At 49.9% G+C, this 16,298-nt stretch overlaps 1 protein-coding gene across 3 annotated transcripts; it reads left to right on the forward strand.

The window, feature by feature from the left end:
* The first annotated feature begins 1,013 nt into the window (after positions 1-1,013).
* On the forward strand, positions 1,014-16,239 carry LOC123946289 (apolipoprotein L3-like). Of its 3 annotated transcripts, XM_046011761.1 has the most exons (6): positions 1,014-1,086; positions 2,343-2,391; positions 10,450-10,492; positions 10,670-10,767; positions 11,740-11,866; positions 14,874-16,239. In XM_046011761.1, exons 4-6 carry the CDS (start codon positions 10,737-10,739, stop codon positions 15,733-15,735), a joined length of 1,020 nt encoding a protein of 339 aa, XP_045867717.1. In that variant the 5' UTR covers positions 1,014-1,086; positions 2,343-2,391; positions 10,450-10,492; positions 10,670-10,736; the 3' UTR covers positions 15,736-16,239. The 3 variants fall into 3 exon arrangements, with proteins under 3 accessions (XP_045867717.1, XP_045867716.1, XP_045867719.1); XM_046011760.1 differs by lacking the exon at positions 1,014-1,086 and having other exon boundaries at positions 2,071-2,391; XM_046011763.1 differs by lacking the exons at positions 1,014-1,086; positions 2,343-2,391 and having other exon boundaries at positions 10,405-10,492.
* Positions 16,240-16,298: the final 59 nt, after the last annotated feature.

The raw sequence follows: 16,298 nt of genomic DNA on the forward strand, positions 1-16,298 counted from the left end.
GCTCCCAGGGATGTCGTGTCGCGCTCCGCATCTCACGGTGGTTCCATCATGGCGGCAGGAGAACCGCCAGTTCGGGAAAGGGAGAACAATCAGGAGGAAGGGAGTTCACACAACAATGAGCAACGTGAAACCAAGGAAGGCGACGTGGACAAACAGAACTTCAACCACGAGTCCGAGGTCCCAGTGTCAGCGTGGCCTTGACTTTCGGCTCCTTCCCTGAGTGGCTGGACCCAAGCCACCACCTGTCCCCTCACCTGGCTTTCCCCATCTGCCAATTCAGGCCGACCTCGCAGGCCACCCATGGGGGTGATCATCACAAAACTTGAGGGTGATTCTTGGGTCATAGTCTGTCCCTCTGTCCCTTCCTCAGTGCTGAGAAGGGAGGGGGACACTGCTCAGGCCAGGTTGCAGACTACGTGTGACCTGAGCAGGCGACCCCAGATGGAAGGCGGGAGGAGATATGATGCCGGGGGACACCTTCCCGTATGGAAGGGTGAGGTTGGCTTCCCTGTGTGCAGGTGCACGGCCCATTGCTGTCCAGACTCTGCAAACCTCACAAGCCATGTGGCCCTTCCCCCTCGGCTTCTGTGTCTGTGCAGGGGGCCGGTATCTCCCAGAGCTGCTGTGGGAACCAGACAGGACTGCGTGGACGGGGTCCGACCAGCGCCTGGTAGACCCCCAGTTCTGTCCACTGTTGAAAACAGCAGTGGTTCCTCAGCTGTCTCCTGCCAGCGTCTGCAGCCTTGCAAGGGCACTTGGCCACCAAGGGCGGGCGTCCTGGGACTGTCCTGGCATCGAGGACAAGTCTAGAGAGACCTGATTAGATCCGAAGGGGGGAAGGGAAGACAGGGACATGGTGACCAGAGAAGGGTAATTTGCCCCTTCTCCAGGTGCCATGGGAGCGAAGTAGGGCAGAGGGTCTCTGCCAGGGAGGCTGCTGGAGGGCTTCTCAGAGGAGGTGATGCCCGAGTGAGGCTCTGAAGTTTGAGCCTCTGAACTCTGAAGTTTGATCTCCTGGGAGGAGGATCTGCATCAGCAAATGCCTGGAAGCCACCTGGGTGGCATTTAGTGGCTGCCATATGGCAAGTACGTGGTGAGCAGCTATTATGTTGGGGACAGGGAGGTGAATAGGACAGGCAGGGCGGTGGGGGGTGTGGTGGGAGGGACAGAGAGGAGGGCCTGGGAACAAGCCCTGGGTGGGTTACTCTGTGGGGGAGTCATTCGCTGAAGGTTCCACAGTGTGTCAGTGGCAGGAAGTGCTGAGCGGAGAAGGACCTGGAATGTCAGGTGTGGGCTTGTTCCTTTGAGGGAGTCAGGACAGCCGAGGGTGGGCGGAAGGGTGGCACCGGCCTGGTTGTGTGTGTTTCCTCACGAGCTGCTGGGACGTGGACACTTTCAGTTTCCCTTCAGGTCCCTGATATATCCGGGCCCCGAGGTGTGGTTATTGCCCAGACACACACCCGGGTCCACACAGCCACGAACCCCTGGATGTGTCTCAGCTCTGAGGACGATCCCTGGGTAGTTCGGGGGTGGGAAACTTGCCCGTGAACTCCCCCTCCAGACAGCTCTGTCAGGAAAGGATCGCGTGTTGTCACGATTTTGTCGATGAAGGGGGAACCTGCAGCTCCAGCCCCAGGTCCCAGTTGGAGCAGGGACGCAGCCGGATTTGTAGCTGGGTTTGTCTGACTGCTTCTCCCCTCCGCCCCCGGGCCCCAAAACAATGGAGAGGGAGGGGAACACTGCTCAGGCCAGGTTGCAGACTACATGTGACCTGAGCAGGCGACCCCAGATGGAAGGCAAATGTCAGGATGCTCATGCCTTCGGGAATTTGGAGGAAGCAGGGCAGGTGGAGGGCAGGTGAGGAAGAGCCTCTGGGCCGCCCCCGGCAAGGGATTTCCTTTTGAGGTACAAGGACTCAGGGTTGTGTTGCCCACAGTCTCTGAGTGTCTGCGCAGTGCCCAGCCTGCAGGGAGCCTGAGGGCCTGACAGGGATTGACTGGCCCAGGGTACTATGACCGTGACCAGGACCATGACTGGGAGACAGAGCAGGGAGATGTCTGGGCTTTGCTCCCTGCCCCCCACTGGGACCTCTGTTCCACCCACTGTGGGGCAGGAAGAGAAGAGGTCGGCCTGTGTGCTCGCAGCAGAGGGAAGAGAGGGACCAGGGGTGAGAAGGATTACACTGTAGTGTGGTCTAGGCTTCGAATCTGAAAAGACCAAACTGTAGACTCCTGGGGTTGATGATCAGGCGTGAACTTAGATCCGTGTGTTTGCCGGCAGAGGTAAACCTAGGAGTCTTTGGGTTGTATAAATCTCATTTCTTACCAAACACCTGCTTCCAGAGGCCTGGTCTTCCCTTCTGCCCTGCCTGCCGACAACCGTGTGAGTCTGGTGAGTCCCTTCCCTGGGGATTCTCTGATCCCATCTCTTAAGAACTTGGCTTCAGTCTCTTCATGGGGATTCCTAGGATCTGTCGTGTTTCGTGGGCGCTCAGCTTTTGCTGGTCCAAGGATCGAGGGTGGGGCCTCCTGGCCTCTCACTGTAGTCTGACTTTGTTCATGGTGTCCTGTGCAATGTTTAACTGTTAAGAGATCAGATAACGGAAACTTTCCCTTTCTGGCATCTGGGATTTGCATCTTGATTAGAGAAGTTTGTCCAACAGAACATTATTTTTTAAAAATATTTTCCCCAGGATATTTGTAGCTTTTTCGTTCTAGCTTATGCTTAGGTCCTGTTGGGATCTACTGATTGATTGATTTTGTACAAGTCTTTTGGTTTTTCCTTCTCCTCCCACTCCTCCCTCTCTCCTCCCCTTTCTCCTCCCCTTCTTCCTTGTCCACTTTTCTCTTTTTAAAGATTGTATTTATGTATTTGACAGAGAGAGAGATCATAGGTAGGCAGAGGCTGGCAGAGGCAGAGAGGGGATGTGTGCAGGCTCCCTGCCAAGCAGAGAGCCCGATGCGGGGCTCGATCCCAGGACCCAGAGCCCATGACCTGAGCTGAAGGCAGAGGCTTAACCCACTGAGCCACCCAGGCTCCCCTCCTTGTCCCCTTTTCTTCTTCACTCCTCTTTTTTCTCCTTCTTTTTCTCTTTCTCCATCTCTTCCCCCTCCTCCCCTCTCTTCTTCTTCGTCCTCCTCTTCTCCCTTCCCCTCCTCCTCCTCTTCCTTCTTCTCCTTCCTCCTCATCCTCCTCTCCTTCAGGACACATTTACTGGGTGCCAGCTACTCTCCAAAGGACCATGGTTTTTCTTGTGTCTTCAGAGGAGCCTGCAGGGCAGGCAGGAAATGACCTCCACCTTCTCCCCATGATGCTGGCAGCCGTTAGCAGACAAACGTGGGGTGAGTGTGGAGGGAGCTGGGCCCGACATCCAGACCTGGCCTGGCCACCCTCGGGGAGGGGAGGCTTTGGAAAATCTGCTAGGGCTCAGGCATCAGGACACCCATTTTTTTTTTTTTAAGATTTTATTTATTTATTTGACAGAGAGAGAGAGAAAGATCACAAGCAGGCAGAGAGGCAGGCAGAGAGACAGAGGGAAACAGCTCCCTGCCGAGCAGAGCCCGATGTGGGGCTGGATCCCAGGACCCTAAGATCACGACCTGAGCCGAAGGCAGAGGCTTAACCCACTGAACCACCCAGATGCCCCAGGACACCCATGTTTTACTGCAATTTCCTCTTCCTCTTTCTCTTCACATAAACAATACTATGACGGGAGCATGAAGGCATGAGGAAATAAATGGAAACGCTCAGAAATCTGGGAGGACTGTCGGAAGCACATTAAATCAGGAGGGCAATTCGTGTGAAATCTGAGGCCTGGTTTCATTTGTTCTCCGCCACGACAAGCTTTTCATCAAGACAGACAAGAAAACAGTGGAACTGCTCAGCGGGGAGTGAAGCTGGGTGCGCTGTGCTCCCACACCTCGGCTCTGAGCCCAGCTCAGGGTTCCCCGGGAGGCCCTGGAACAGGAGGTGCAGCAGGGAATAAATAGTCAGGGCCACGCCAGTGCTCAGAGTCCAGCAGAGAAGGACACACAGAGGACTGCAGTCAGGACAGCGCACACTGAAGGGGAACCCAGAGGGACCATGGGGGAAGACGGCAGGGGAAACAGTGGTTGAGCTGGGCCTCTCAGCACAGGTAAACTTTTACAGGGTGAGGAAGGTGGAGAAAGGCATTCCAGATGGGAGGGAGCAGCCTAAGCAATGGCCTGGAGGCTGAGGTGTGATGAGAAGCGAGGAGAGGCTTGGGTCTGGATCAGTGGGTAGAGCTTGCGATTCTTGATCCCAGGGCCCTGTGTGAGTTCAAGCTCTACGTTGGGCATGGAGCCTACTTAAAATAAAAGTTAAAAAAGAAAAAAAAAAAAAAAAAAGACAAGCAGGGAAGTAAGGTGTCCTTGAGGGTGCCCAGACCAAGGCAACACGGAATCAGGGCACAGTGAGGAAGACAGGAACTGGGAGCGGGAGCAGACTAAGGAGTTTGAACTTGGTCCTGTCCTTGGCTCCCCTTTCCTCCCTGCCCGAGGAGCCTGTCTGCAGCCCTTCCAGGGAGATGCTTTGGTGACATTCTCTGTCCTGCTGCCTCCAGAGAGCTTAGCCAGAGCCAGTGGGAATGGGAGCTGGGGATGGGAGGCTCCGCGTCCTGTCGGGGCCACACAGGTGGGCAGGGATGGCTAGACCATTATTCTCGTTGAACCTACGTTATCATCCCACTTTTCTTAGAGAACTTACTTTATCAACCACCGTGGTTTCTCCCACGCTGCCGCTTGTCACATCAGGAGTCAGGCTGAGTTTTTATGGGTACCTGATCCACCGGCTCCCATCATCTTGAACGTGGTGGGGCCAGAAACCAGCCCATTATTGGGGTGAGCCTTTACTCACTGCTCTAAAGGGACTTCCACTTTCTTCAAATTAAAAAAGAAATCAAAGTTATAAGCACAGTTAAAGCAATTCCATTAGTTCCGAGGGCTCTGCTCACCCACTTTCCCAATTAAAAACAATCACTGTTAATTGTGTTGCTTTTTCTTTAGGTGGTTAATCAGTATCTTTCTATGATATTCCTACAGTGGGAGAACAGAATAGGTGAGAGTGTAGGCTCTGGAGACAGGGAGTCTGGATTTGAATTCGGCTCTGGCACTAGCGGGGTGCTCTGGGTCAATTACCTACCCTTTCTGGGCTTCAGTTCCTTTTCTTACAGAATCATGGTGAGAACTAATGTATGAGTGGATGCGTCTAAATCACTTAGAACGGTGCCTGGTGCACAGCAGTAGTCACCCACCACGATAGCTAACTTCATTCCCTTGATTTTTAAATTGCAATATGAGCTACTTATTTCTTCCTAGGGCAGATAATGATTTCACTTATTTTTATGCTTTTTCTTACACACCTCCCCACCTTCCCCTAATATCATTCTGTCACTAAATTTATGTCCTCAGAAATCTTTCTAGTCGTAAGCCATTTACTTACACCTTTGTTTCTTTCATTCCTTCTTTTTTTTTTTTTTTCTTCCTTTTCTTACCTCTTCATTTCCTAGCCTCTCAGTTGTAGCTGGTATTTTTGGGTCCTCACTTTGTAAAATGCGGATATTCATCCTCCTCCTCTCTTCAGTGCTTCGGCTCCCAACTTCCACCATTGTGCTTTGATTTACGTATTGGCAACAAGTGCATTTGGTTCTCATAATTAAATGGCCTCTTTTGTTCTAGAAGTTAAAAAATCACACAAGAATGTTTATATATATGTGATGTTTTCAGTATTGTTTACTATAAAGCTGACTTGGGAAATATGGTTGTACGTGCTTTTTCTTTTTTTTTAAGATTCTTATTAATTTGTCAGAAACTGAGAGGGGAGGCAGCAGGCAGAGGGAGAAGCAGGCTCCCCACTGAGGGAGGAGTCTGATGTGAGACAAGATCTCAGGCCCCTGGGATCCTGACCTGAGCTGAAGGCAGACGCTTAACCCCCTGAGCCACCCAGGCACCCCTGTACATGCTTTCTTTTTCTGTCTTTCTTTCGTTGTTGTTTTTTTTTTGTACATGCGTTCTTGTACAATTTTAGTTTTTCCTGAATTTCTTTTTTTTTAAGATTTTTTATTTTTTATTTTATTTATTTATTTATTTATTTATTTATTTTTAAAAGATTTTATTTATTTATTTGACAGAGAGAGATCACAAGTAGACAGAGAGGCAGGCAGAGAGAGAGAGAGGGAAGCAGGCTCGCCGCCAAGCAGAGAGCCCGATGCGGGGCTCGATCCCAGGACCCGGAGATCATGACCTGAGCCGAAGGCAGCGGCTTAACCCACTGAGCCACCCAGGCGCCCCTTTCCTGAATTTCTAATTGCCTTTTTTTTCTACTCCTTGCAATGTTACCTTCAATGTTTTCTCAATTTCTTTTGAACCGCCCATTATATAAGATACTATATCGTACATATTATTATAAGTCCCCTTTCCCCACACAACTCTTCACTTCTTACTCCGTTCTGGGCTGTTGCTCACTAGGCCTACTGTATGCCCAGCTGGATTCCTTGGGTTCCTTTCTGTCCATGTTAATTTTCCTGTTTCCTGGACCTCCCATCTTTCTGTCTCTTGGTTTCTTGGTCATTATCCTCCACCTCACCCCCTAAACACATGAACTTTTTTTTCCCTGCAGCTCTTTCTCAAGTAATTTTCTAAGAATTGATAGCATTGGTAACTTGTCATTCCCCATTTAGTTCCATTTCTTCTCTCACCTTTTTGTTTTATTTTCTGGAAGTTTTTCTTGACTATTCCAACCTTTACCTAGACTTCTTTAGTTTGTCCATCACTTTTTAAGTCCCAAGAGCCCTTTTTTTGGTCCATTATTGTTATTATTATTATTATTATTTTACTTTTTCAGTGCATCATGTTCTCATTCTATGAAGACAACACCTTTCTAATCTCCCTGAGGACGTTGGGTCAAGGTTTAAAAAAAATCATTTTCTATAATCAAAATTATGTGTTTTTTTCTGGTATTGTTTTAAGGTTTATGAAGTCCAGTTGATTTTGTTGTTGTTGTTTTTTCAGTAAGCTCTATGCCCAACATGGGGCTTGAACTCATGACCTCGAGATCAAGAGTTGCATGCTCTATCTACTGAGCCAGCCAGGTGCCCAATCTGCCGTTGTTTTTCTATCGATCTTAGCCACCCTTTCCATCTGGTCATCTTTCTAACGTATCTGATCGTAGCTTGCCCATCTGTATTTAAGAGAGAGGTAAGTTGACTGATAGGCTTCCATGTAGAGTGATCAAATGAGGACCCTTTAGATGTCAGAAGACAGAGGTATTTTTTCTGGAATATTTCATTTCTGATTTTCCCTCTTCTGGTATAGACTTAGGCTGCCATGAATATAGGGTCAGGTGTGGGGTTGGTAACCTTATTCCTGCTTCCCCTCCACCTGCCTCTCATCTTTGGTCTCCCTCTCCGCAGCTCTGCCTAGCAGACCATTCTTCCTGCCTATTGCCTTGTTCTCTCTCTGGTTTTCTGATGGGAATTCCCTCTGTTCTTCTTTATTCAGCTATCAATACTCCATCCAATCTGCCTTCAAACATTTGTCTAAGCCTCTGGATTCCTGTTGGGCTCATTGTCCTTTTAAAGTAGTAGCAGAGGGCTTGGGTGGCTCAGTGGGTTGAACCTCTGCCTTTGGCTCAGGTCATGATCTCAGGGTCCTGATATCGAACCCTATATTGGGCTCTCTGCTCAGTGGGGAGCCTGCTTCCCCCTCTCTCTCTGCCTGCCTCTCTGCCTACTTATGATTTCTCTCTCTGTCAGATAAATAAATAAAATCTTTTAAGAATAATAAAAAAATAGAAAAAATAAAGTATAGCAGAATGAAGAGAGGCAGTGTGGGGGTTCTTGAGTCCAGCAAGCAGGACCTTGAAGACTTGAGCCCAGTCTACCGCTTACTAGATTTCTGACCTGGGGCACGTCACGTAGTCTGTACTTGAGTTTCCTTATCTACAAACAGGGAGACAAATGATACACACACAACTCCATGATTATTGGAAGAAGACAGGTTATTATTTGTAAAGTCGTAGAGCAATCACCAGTGCAAAGGAAAGGCCACAAATGTGAGTCACTCTTATCATTAGTTATTTTTATACCTGTAAGTACCTTTACTATCATTTCAGTCAGGTCTCAGGAGGGGAAGCTGATAAATGCTCTTTTGCCTTCTTCAAATAGGGCCTGGGGTACCTGGCTGGCTTATTCTGAAAAGTTTGGGACTCTTGACGTTGGGGTTGTGAGTTCAAGTCCCAAATTTGGTGTAGAGACTAAAAAAAATAAATAAACTTAAAAACAATGGTTGGGGGCGCCTGGGTGGCTCAGTGGGTTAAGCCTCTGCCTTCAGCTCAGGTCATGATCTCAGGGTCCTGGGATCGAGTCCCGAATCGGGCTCTCTGATCAGCAGGGAGCCTGCTTCCTCCTCTCTCTCTCTCTCTCTCTCTCTCTCTCTCTGCCTGCGTCTCTGCCTACTTGTGATCTCTCTCTGTCAAATAAATAAATAAAATCTTTAAAAAAACAAACAAACAAAAAACAATGCTTAGGGTGCATGGGTGACTCAGTTGATTGTCTGCCTTTGGCTCAGTTCATGATCCTGGGGTCCTGGAATTGAGCCCCACATCAGGCTCCCAGCTCCATGGGGAGTCTGATTCTCCCTCTGCCCCTTCTCATAGTCCTTCTCTCAATCTCTCTTTCTCTCTCAAATAATAAATAAATAAGATCTTAAAAAAATAATGCTTAAACATAATCAATATTTGCTGTCTTTCCTCATCTCCCAAGACAAGCTAATAACTGAACTAAAATAAATTCTCTGTCTGTAAGGGTGTGTTTTTTACAAAAGACTACGAAGAACTGTTAAGAACAGAGCAGTGGATGGACATCCTCATGTACTGTGAGTGTGAATGTGAATTGGTATAATTTTTTTCATCACAGTGTGGCGCTAGGTATGAAAAAATTCGTATGTGCGGATAGCTTCTGACCCAGTCATCGTGCTTCTAGAAATGACTTAAGGAAACAATCTCAAATGCAAAATGCAAAGTTTTATACAAAGAGATTGTTCTTTTCACTTTCCTTTAGATAAAGAATTAGAAGCAATTGAATTTGAACCTTGAAGAAGGTTCAAAGTTGGGGGAGGACAGCAGAGAAGACTGGGCTTATTGGGAAGGCTTGAGAATCCTTAGTCGGACTGTAGGGATTGCGCCAGGACTCAGCAGGGCTCCAGGCCATGTGGGATGAAGAATCTTGCAGAAGCAAGGAGGGCACAGGCTGTGGGAAGCTGTGGCACCAGGAAATTGATCCAGACAAAGACTGGTTAGTGCTGCAAGCCAAGGCTGTGGAAGGAGAGGAGTCATTTACAAATAAACACTTACACAGCTGACCCTTGAACAACACAAGTTTGCACGACCAGATCTACTTATATGCAGATTTTTTCATTAAATCTATGTACAAAATGGTAAATGTACTTGCTCTTCCTTATGACTTTCTTCTTTTTTAAGATTTTATTTATTTATTGACAGAGCGGACACATGAGACGGGGGGAGGGGCAGAAGGAGAGGGAGAAGCAGACCCCCCACTAAGGAGGGAGACAGTTGTACGGGCTCTATCCAGGGAACCTGGGATCATGACCTGAACCGAAGGCAGATGCTTAAATGACTGAGCTACCCAGGTGCCCCTTACTATTGATTTTCTTAACCCTTTCTTTTCTCTAGCTTACTCTATTGCAAGAATTCAGTACATAATACATAGAACATATGTAATACGTGTTGATTAGCTGTTTATGTTATTGGTAAGGCTTCTGGTCAAGAGTAGGCTATTAGTAGTTCAGTTCTGGGAAGTCAAGGGGCACCTGGGTGGCTCAGTTTTCAAGGGTCTGCCTTCATTTCAGGTCATGATCCCAGAGTCCTGGGACTGAGCCCTGCATTGGGCTCCCTGCCCAGTAGGAAGCCTGCTTCTCCCTCTCTCACTCCCCCTGCTTATGTTCCCTCACTCATTGTCTCTCTCTCTCTCTCTCTGTCAAATAAATAAGAAATCTTTAAAAAAAATTTTGGGGAAGTCAGAAGTTATGCATGAATTTTTTACTGCATGATGGTGGGGGTCATTGCCCTTAACCCCCAGGTAGTTCAACCATCAACTGTACATGAATAAGCGTTTTAGTATGTTAAAGGGAGTAGAGCACAGTCGTCACAAACACACGATTTGGATCAGAGACACTCAAGTTCCCGAACAGGAGTGTGTGTGTGTATTCAGTGAGGGGACACATCAGGAGCCTGCCTGTCTTCAATACTTGATCAGTATTAGCTCTTACCCATTAGTAAACACACACGTTCCCGACCTCAAGGAATTTCCAGAACCCTTGCTCCCATCTTCTTTTTGTTCTTGGTTTCATTGCTTCTGTAACTTCTCAGATGGCAGTCTCCTTGTCCGATGAGCTTCTTCTTGTGCCCCAACAGGACGACAGGACCCTGACTCGGCTTGGGAGTGAGCTGGAGTGAGGTGAGTAACTTTCCTTAAATAGCAGCTGGCAGAACCCAGTACACAGACACATGGGGTAAAGTCCATTTTGGCATTTGTCGCCATCCCAGAGGGCAGCCCCAAGACCTGGCCCCTCACCGCTTCCTGCTGCCTCTGCTGGCTCACATTTGACCCCAGAATTTGTTCTCTCTTCCCCAGGGGTGAAGCGACAGCTCCTTCTAACTGCAACACGGACAGAAGCAGTAGGGAAAACTATGGCGACACCATGACCTCGGGAGCCCGTGGGCTCAGCCCAGGTAGTCCCCTTCCACTTTTCTGGATGATCCCTGGAATTGCGGGGATGCCTCCAGCTGAGTTCACCTGCAGAGGAATCGGTCCCTTGAAGAGCTTCCTTGAGCCCCCAAGAGAGGTCAAGGGGAGTCCCCAGCCCAGAAGTCTGTAGGGATATCTCCCTCTTGTCTTCTGAGGGTCATGGCTGAGGTGCTTACTTCCTCCCTTCCCCTGCTGCCCATCAAATCCATCAATGACCCAGAAGTGAGGCCAGGACAGCCCACAGAGATGAGGGGGACAGCAGAGGGCAGGGAAGGGGAAAAAACATATCCTGAGGTGGGGCAAGGGGGTAGATCAGCAATCTTGGAACCTGCTCCTGCCCTCTTGCCCTGTCCAAGCCTCCAGCATGGCTCAGGATGACTGTGGGGCTTTACGAGAGAGGCCATTTCCTTTAGCTCTCCCCTGCCGCCAGCCTGATTGCTCTGTGAGGGTCAGTGGGCCACAACCTGGACCCCAGTCTTGTCTTTGCCACCTCCCTGCTGTGTGATCTGGAGTGCCTCACCTAACCTTACCTGTAAAATGAGTGTTTCCTTATGTGGTTATGAGGATCAAATAGAATGTGTTTATGTGTTTGGGCCAGGGCCTGCTACACAGTGTGTCCTCACTACGTATTGTTGCTGTCCCCTGTCCCTGGAACCTCTTAGTTCCAGGTAAAACCTCCCCTCCCCTAGCAACTCCAGTCCCCCATGGCTATGTTAGGGCACTTGTCCTGATAAGCACCTGCTTATCAGAATGCAAGCGGGGCAAGAACTGAATCTATTGATCTCAATACCCTGCCTAGACCTGCTCTCATCTATTTCCCCACCCTTGGGTCCATAAATGTACCATTTCGCGCTGGGGTTTCCCTCCAGCTAAGACCTAGTTTCCTCTCTCCCTTTGAGAAGCAGGAAAAAGAAAACCCTAAAAGCCTTTCCTTTTTTTTTTTTTTTTCCATCTAGAGAGTGAACGTTTTCTTGAGGTGGTCATTGAGACTTTCTGGAACATAGTGACGCGTGAGCGACTATACCTACTGCTGAGTGACCATGAATCCTGGGAGAGATTTGTGGCTGAGGCCACTTTGTCCAGGTACTCCCCGTCCCCTGCACAGATGCCCCCGGATGGTCTCCCAGCTCTCTGTGGGGCAGTGTCCTGGGGTTGGAGTTCAGCATGTTCCTTCTTGACAATCCATGAGGAACATGTCTTCCACGACATTTGTTGGCAGTGAATGGCCTCGGATTGAGGAGTGGTGAAACCTCCAGAGGGCAGGTTATGTGACCATGGGCCTTACCCTAAAGCTGACCCTTCTCTGCCTTGATCTGTTCATCTGTTCAATTTTATCATGAGGAAGTGCAGATAACGCACAGAAGGTCCCTAGCATAGTGATGACACACAGTAGGACTCCATTAGTGTTAGCTCATTAGAGGATTGCCGAGAATAGACGGGGGTAAGGGTCTTTCTCCTGGAGATGAGGGCCAAGCACAACTTCCCCTGGGACCAGTCACAAGAACACTGACACCTCAGTCTGTGGCCCTGGGGATTCGGACTAGAGCCTTCCCTCCCCATCTGAGCAGTTCCATGAACATGCAGGATCCTGCGGGCCCATGAGGTGGAGAGGCTGGAGTGCAATTGGACTGAGCTGGTTGGATCCTGACTCTCTCCCTGCATAGCCCTGGAGCTCTCTGGGTCTGTGTATCTGGGAGTGTCAGATTGGGCATTTGTTGCATGGGAACAGTAACTCAATCTGAGAAGATTGTGGCCAGGGCCTTAGTGTGAATTGCGAGGTCAAAGGGGGAGAACCTAGGCATCCTGTCCAAGGTCCCAGGAGGCTTGGACCAGGGCCAGAGCCAGTGGTCACAATTGACAAGAGGGCCAAGGCATCTAGGCTTGGGCAGCGGATCTGCGACTGAGTGAAGCTCTAGGGCATAAACTTGAGGAGACCAGGGACCTAGCAGAGGCCCTGTGAGAGGGAGAGGGGACATTTCTTCCCTTCCTTCTTTGATCTCCTCACCCCTGGGCATGCCAGGCCATGGGGCAAGGTTTCCTCTCTACCTTGCCTGGGAGCTGGGTGGGTCTTATCTAGCATTTGGAAACCCCTATCTTCTACACAGAGCAGCCCCGGACCAATAGGAGGCAGTGTGACTCTGTGACAACTTCCAGTTCTACAGGGGCAGCTGCCAACTGGGTACCCTTTGAGGGATTCTGAGCCTCAGAAATTCCCACCAAAGAGGAATCTACTTTCTCCACTAGCTTACCCAAATCTAGATCATTTCCAGCCTACTGGTTCAAAGAGAAGGTTCACAAAGTCTCCTGTATCTTTAAGAGATGTCATAGAGTTGCACATGGCGTTGGTGTACATGCATGCAAAGCTGTGACCAGCTAAGGTGTTATTTAGACTGTGACACCTGTGAGGTTGGCGGAGCTGGGTGGTGGGTGGGGAATCCATGACATGAGCTGGAAAGTCTGAGGAGAACCAGGGTAGTGGGTGTCGTGGCTCTCAGTCAGTTGGGGCAGTGGCTGGGCCCCGTCAGTGGACAGCAGGCTTGGGAGAGACAGCAGCTGCCAAGCAAAAAGGTGATTAAGGACCCTTCTTGCTGTGAGATCTTGTTTTCTCAAACTCCAGGTACCCAGAGTTAGCCAACTGCAAAGTCTGAGGGCACAATCCCTAAGACTGTCCCTATTTTTGTCACCAACTGCAAATTGGGTTGGGGGGTCCCCAAAACTCCCTGAGATTGGAGGATTCCCCGGAAGCACTCACAGAGCTCCCCGAGAGCTGTCCCCTCAGTTATGCCGTGTGACAGGGGAGGATACAGGTTCCCATCAGCCAAGGAGAGAGACAATTGGGGCAGAGTCTGGGAGGGTTTCCAGTGCAAAGCTTCCATCGTCCTCAGGAGGCCTTACTGTCCTGTATCCATGTGTGACAGTGCACGGGGAGCATGGCCGCCAGGGATGCTCACACTGTGCAAGTGAGCACTTACTGTGACACTTACTACAATGGGCAAGAAGACTCAATTCAAGCCATAGGCGTCAAGAGTGATGTCACAGGGGAGAGAGATTGGGCTCATCTTGGAACAGAGTGAAGACCGGTAGGGATTTCTAGCCGAGGAGCAGGGCAGGGGCAGGGGATGGGAAATCAGCAAGAGGAGACATCAAAGCGGAGGGATTCTTGCTCACCTGACCCAACAGGGTTCTTCCTGAAGGGAGGTCAAGGACTTCTGCATCAAAGGTGGAATTTGATCAGATGTCAATGGTGATGAGATATCGAGAGTGTGTGGGTTGTTACTATGCTGTCTTAACACGCCTCTTGCTAAGACTGGGTATGAGTCTGTTAAGATCAGAGCCCAGAAGACCAAGGTCAGGACCTAGTCAAAGGAGAGTCAGAAGGGCCTGAATTACGTGTGGTCCAGGAGAGAGTTTTTTTCAACCAGAGCCTCAGAGTAGAGAGTTTTGCTGGGGCTCAGTCACATCTGCCTGCATGGCTGACCTGTCGCCTTCCACTCCCCCGGGAGGCCAGTTTCTAGGTCCTCCGTGGTCAGAACTGACAGCTCATGACCCAAAGGCTCCATCATCCTAGTCAGGCTGTCCCGAGGTCAAAGGCCCAAGCAGCGGAAGACAGTCGTATTGTTCTAGGACCCTTGACATCTCAGGTGGGGCCTAGTGCTCCCTTCCCAGTGCCCAGGGCGAGAGCTGACCTCTGTGGGTAGGTTCATCCCTCAGCACACAGAGGTATCTCTGAACAAAGGTTTTCCCACTCCAACCGCACTTCCCCTTCTTCATCTGCAGAGTTCCCAGTCTGCAGACACTGTGGTACTGCCTGTGGGGCCCTGTCCTTGACTGCGAGGCCGTCTTCCTCCAATAGCCACTATTTAAGAGCCTCCAAGGATGACACGGACTTATTTACTCCCCGACTGGTGTGTGTTATGGAGCATGAGCAGTGTACGGAACGTGTGTAACATTGCGGGAAGGATTCTTTGCATTTGTAACATTCTTTTCCATTTGGTTTGCAGTCAAAGTTCTGTGGTGTATGTAGGTTAGAGCAAATGGAGCCCATTTTCCAGATAAGCTTCTCCTAACCCCTTGACCTTCCCTGTTACAGGGAGGAGGCAGAAGTCCTACGTGAAGGTCTGAACGAGCTGCAAAGAACCATGGATCTGGAGGCTGAAGAGCACCTGGCTAGGAAGAGGTTTCTGAACATGTTTCCCGAGTTGAAACTCAAGATTGAGAAGCACATAAGAAAGCTCAAACAGCTCGCAGATGAGGTGGACAGGGTACACAGGGGCTGCACCATCGCCAACGTAGCATCCGGCTCTGCTGGGGCAGCGTCCCGTGTCCTGAGCATCCTCGGTCTTGTTCTGGCGCCTTATGCAGCAGTGCCCTGTCTGGCAGCGTCAGCGTTTGCAACCGCGCTGGGAGCAGCATCGTCTGTGACCGGATTGTGCACCAGCATTGTGGAAAATTTCAGAGAGTTTTCCGCCATCTACGAAGCGAATCACCCGATATCAAGTGATACTGATGAAGTCGAGGTATTTCTAAGGTTTCTGTATCGCCACATAGACTCTAATCTTTCCTTAATAACTGAGTTACATAGACACCCAAATGACCTTGCACATAGAGTTAATGTCATCAGGGCAGCCAGGGGGAACCCTGAGCTGGCTGTCCAGGCCCAGCTGTTCACAAGAGGTTTGCCTGTCTCAGGTCGAACTGCCAGGCGGGTGCAGAACACTTTTCAAGGCACTGCTCTGGCAATGACCAGAGGAGCCCGGATCACTGGTGGGGTTTTCTCAGTTTTCTCTTTTGCATCAGATGTGTATGATCTTGTGAGACACTCAAGGCACTTGCAAGAGGGAGCAAAGGCAGAGTCCGCTGAAGTCATGAGGCAGCGAGCCCAGGAGCTGGAGAGCAAGTTGGAGAAGCTCACCGAGTTCTATGAACGTCTGAGGGAGAGCCCGCTTCCGTGATCCCCGAGCAGGGCGGGGAGCAGGGACATGTGTGGGACAATGACATGGAGGTGCCTTATTAGAGGGGGGAAAATTGCCAAATAAAGCTTTTGTGTTGGGGTGTTGAGATGGGGTGTTGAGGAATTAGGCATTTCTGAAGCTGAGCCAGTGAGGGAAGGGTTAATGCAGGGTGGGCAGGGGGAGTCAAGGAGGGGAAGGAACAAGGAACCTGGAATAAGGAAGGAGGGGACAGACAGTGAGGGGAAGGGACTAAACGGGACACAGGGGACATGGGTCAAGAAACGGGTGGAGGAACAAGTAATGGGAAGGCCAGAAATAATAAAGTTAGAATTGTTGGAATGTGTGAGAAGAGGACGGATTTGATTTTGTCGTCTTCATACTTAGTTCTGAGCCTTCCTGAAGTTGACAAATGCTGTTCAGGGTAGGATTTGACCAGGGATCTGAGCAAAGACCAATAAGGTTGTCCACGGGGTGACGCATGCGGCCAGGTCACAAGTGACCGCGACCCGTGGCTTCCCTTCCACATCCCATGAGTGACGCATGGACGCAGTCCCCTCAGGTGT

This window comes from Meles meles, chromosome 7 (genome assembly GCF_922984935.1).
Source record: "Meles meles chromosome 7, mMelMel3.1 paternal haplotype, whole genome shotgun sequence".
Classification (NCBI taxonomy): domain Eukaryota; kingdom Metazoa; phylum Chordata; class Mammalia; order Carnivora; family Mustelidae; genus Meles; species Meles meles.

What these genes read in the sequence shown, in the direction of transcription:
- LOC123946289 (XM_046011761.1), top strand. Translation starts at nt 10,737, where the DNA reads ATGACCTCGGGAGCCCGTGGGCTCAGCCCAG. An exon ending in AGCCCGTGGGCTCAGCCCAG is followed by an intron (nt 10,768 to 11,739) that starts GTAGTCCCCTTC and finishes TTTTCCATCTAG; the next exon opens with AGAGTGAACGTTTTCTTGAG. An exon ending in GCTGAGGCCACTTTGTCCAG is followed by an intron (nt 11,867 to 14,873) that starts GTACTCCCCGTC and finishes TCCCTGTTACAG; the next exon opens with GGAGGAGGCAGAAGTCCTAC.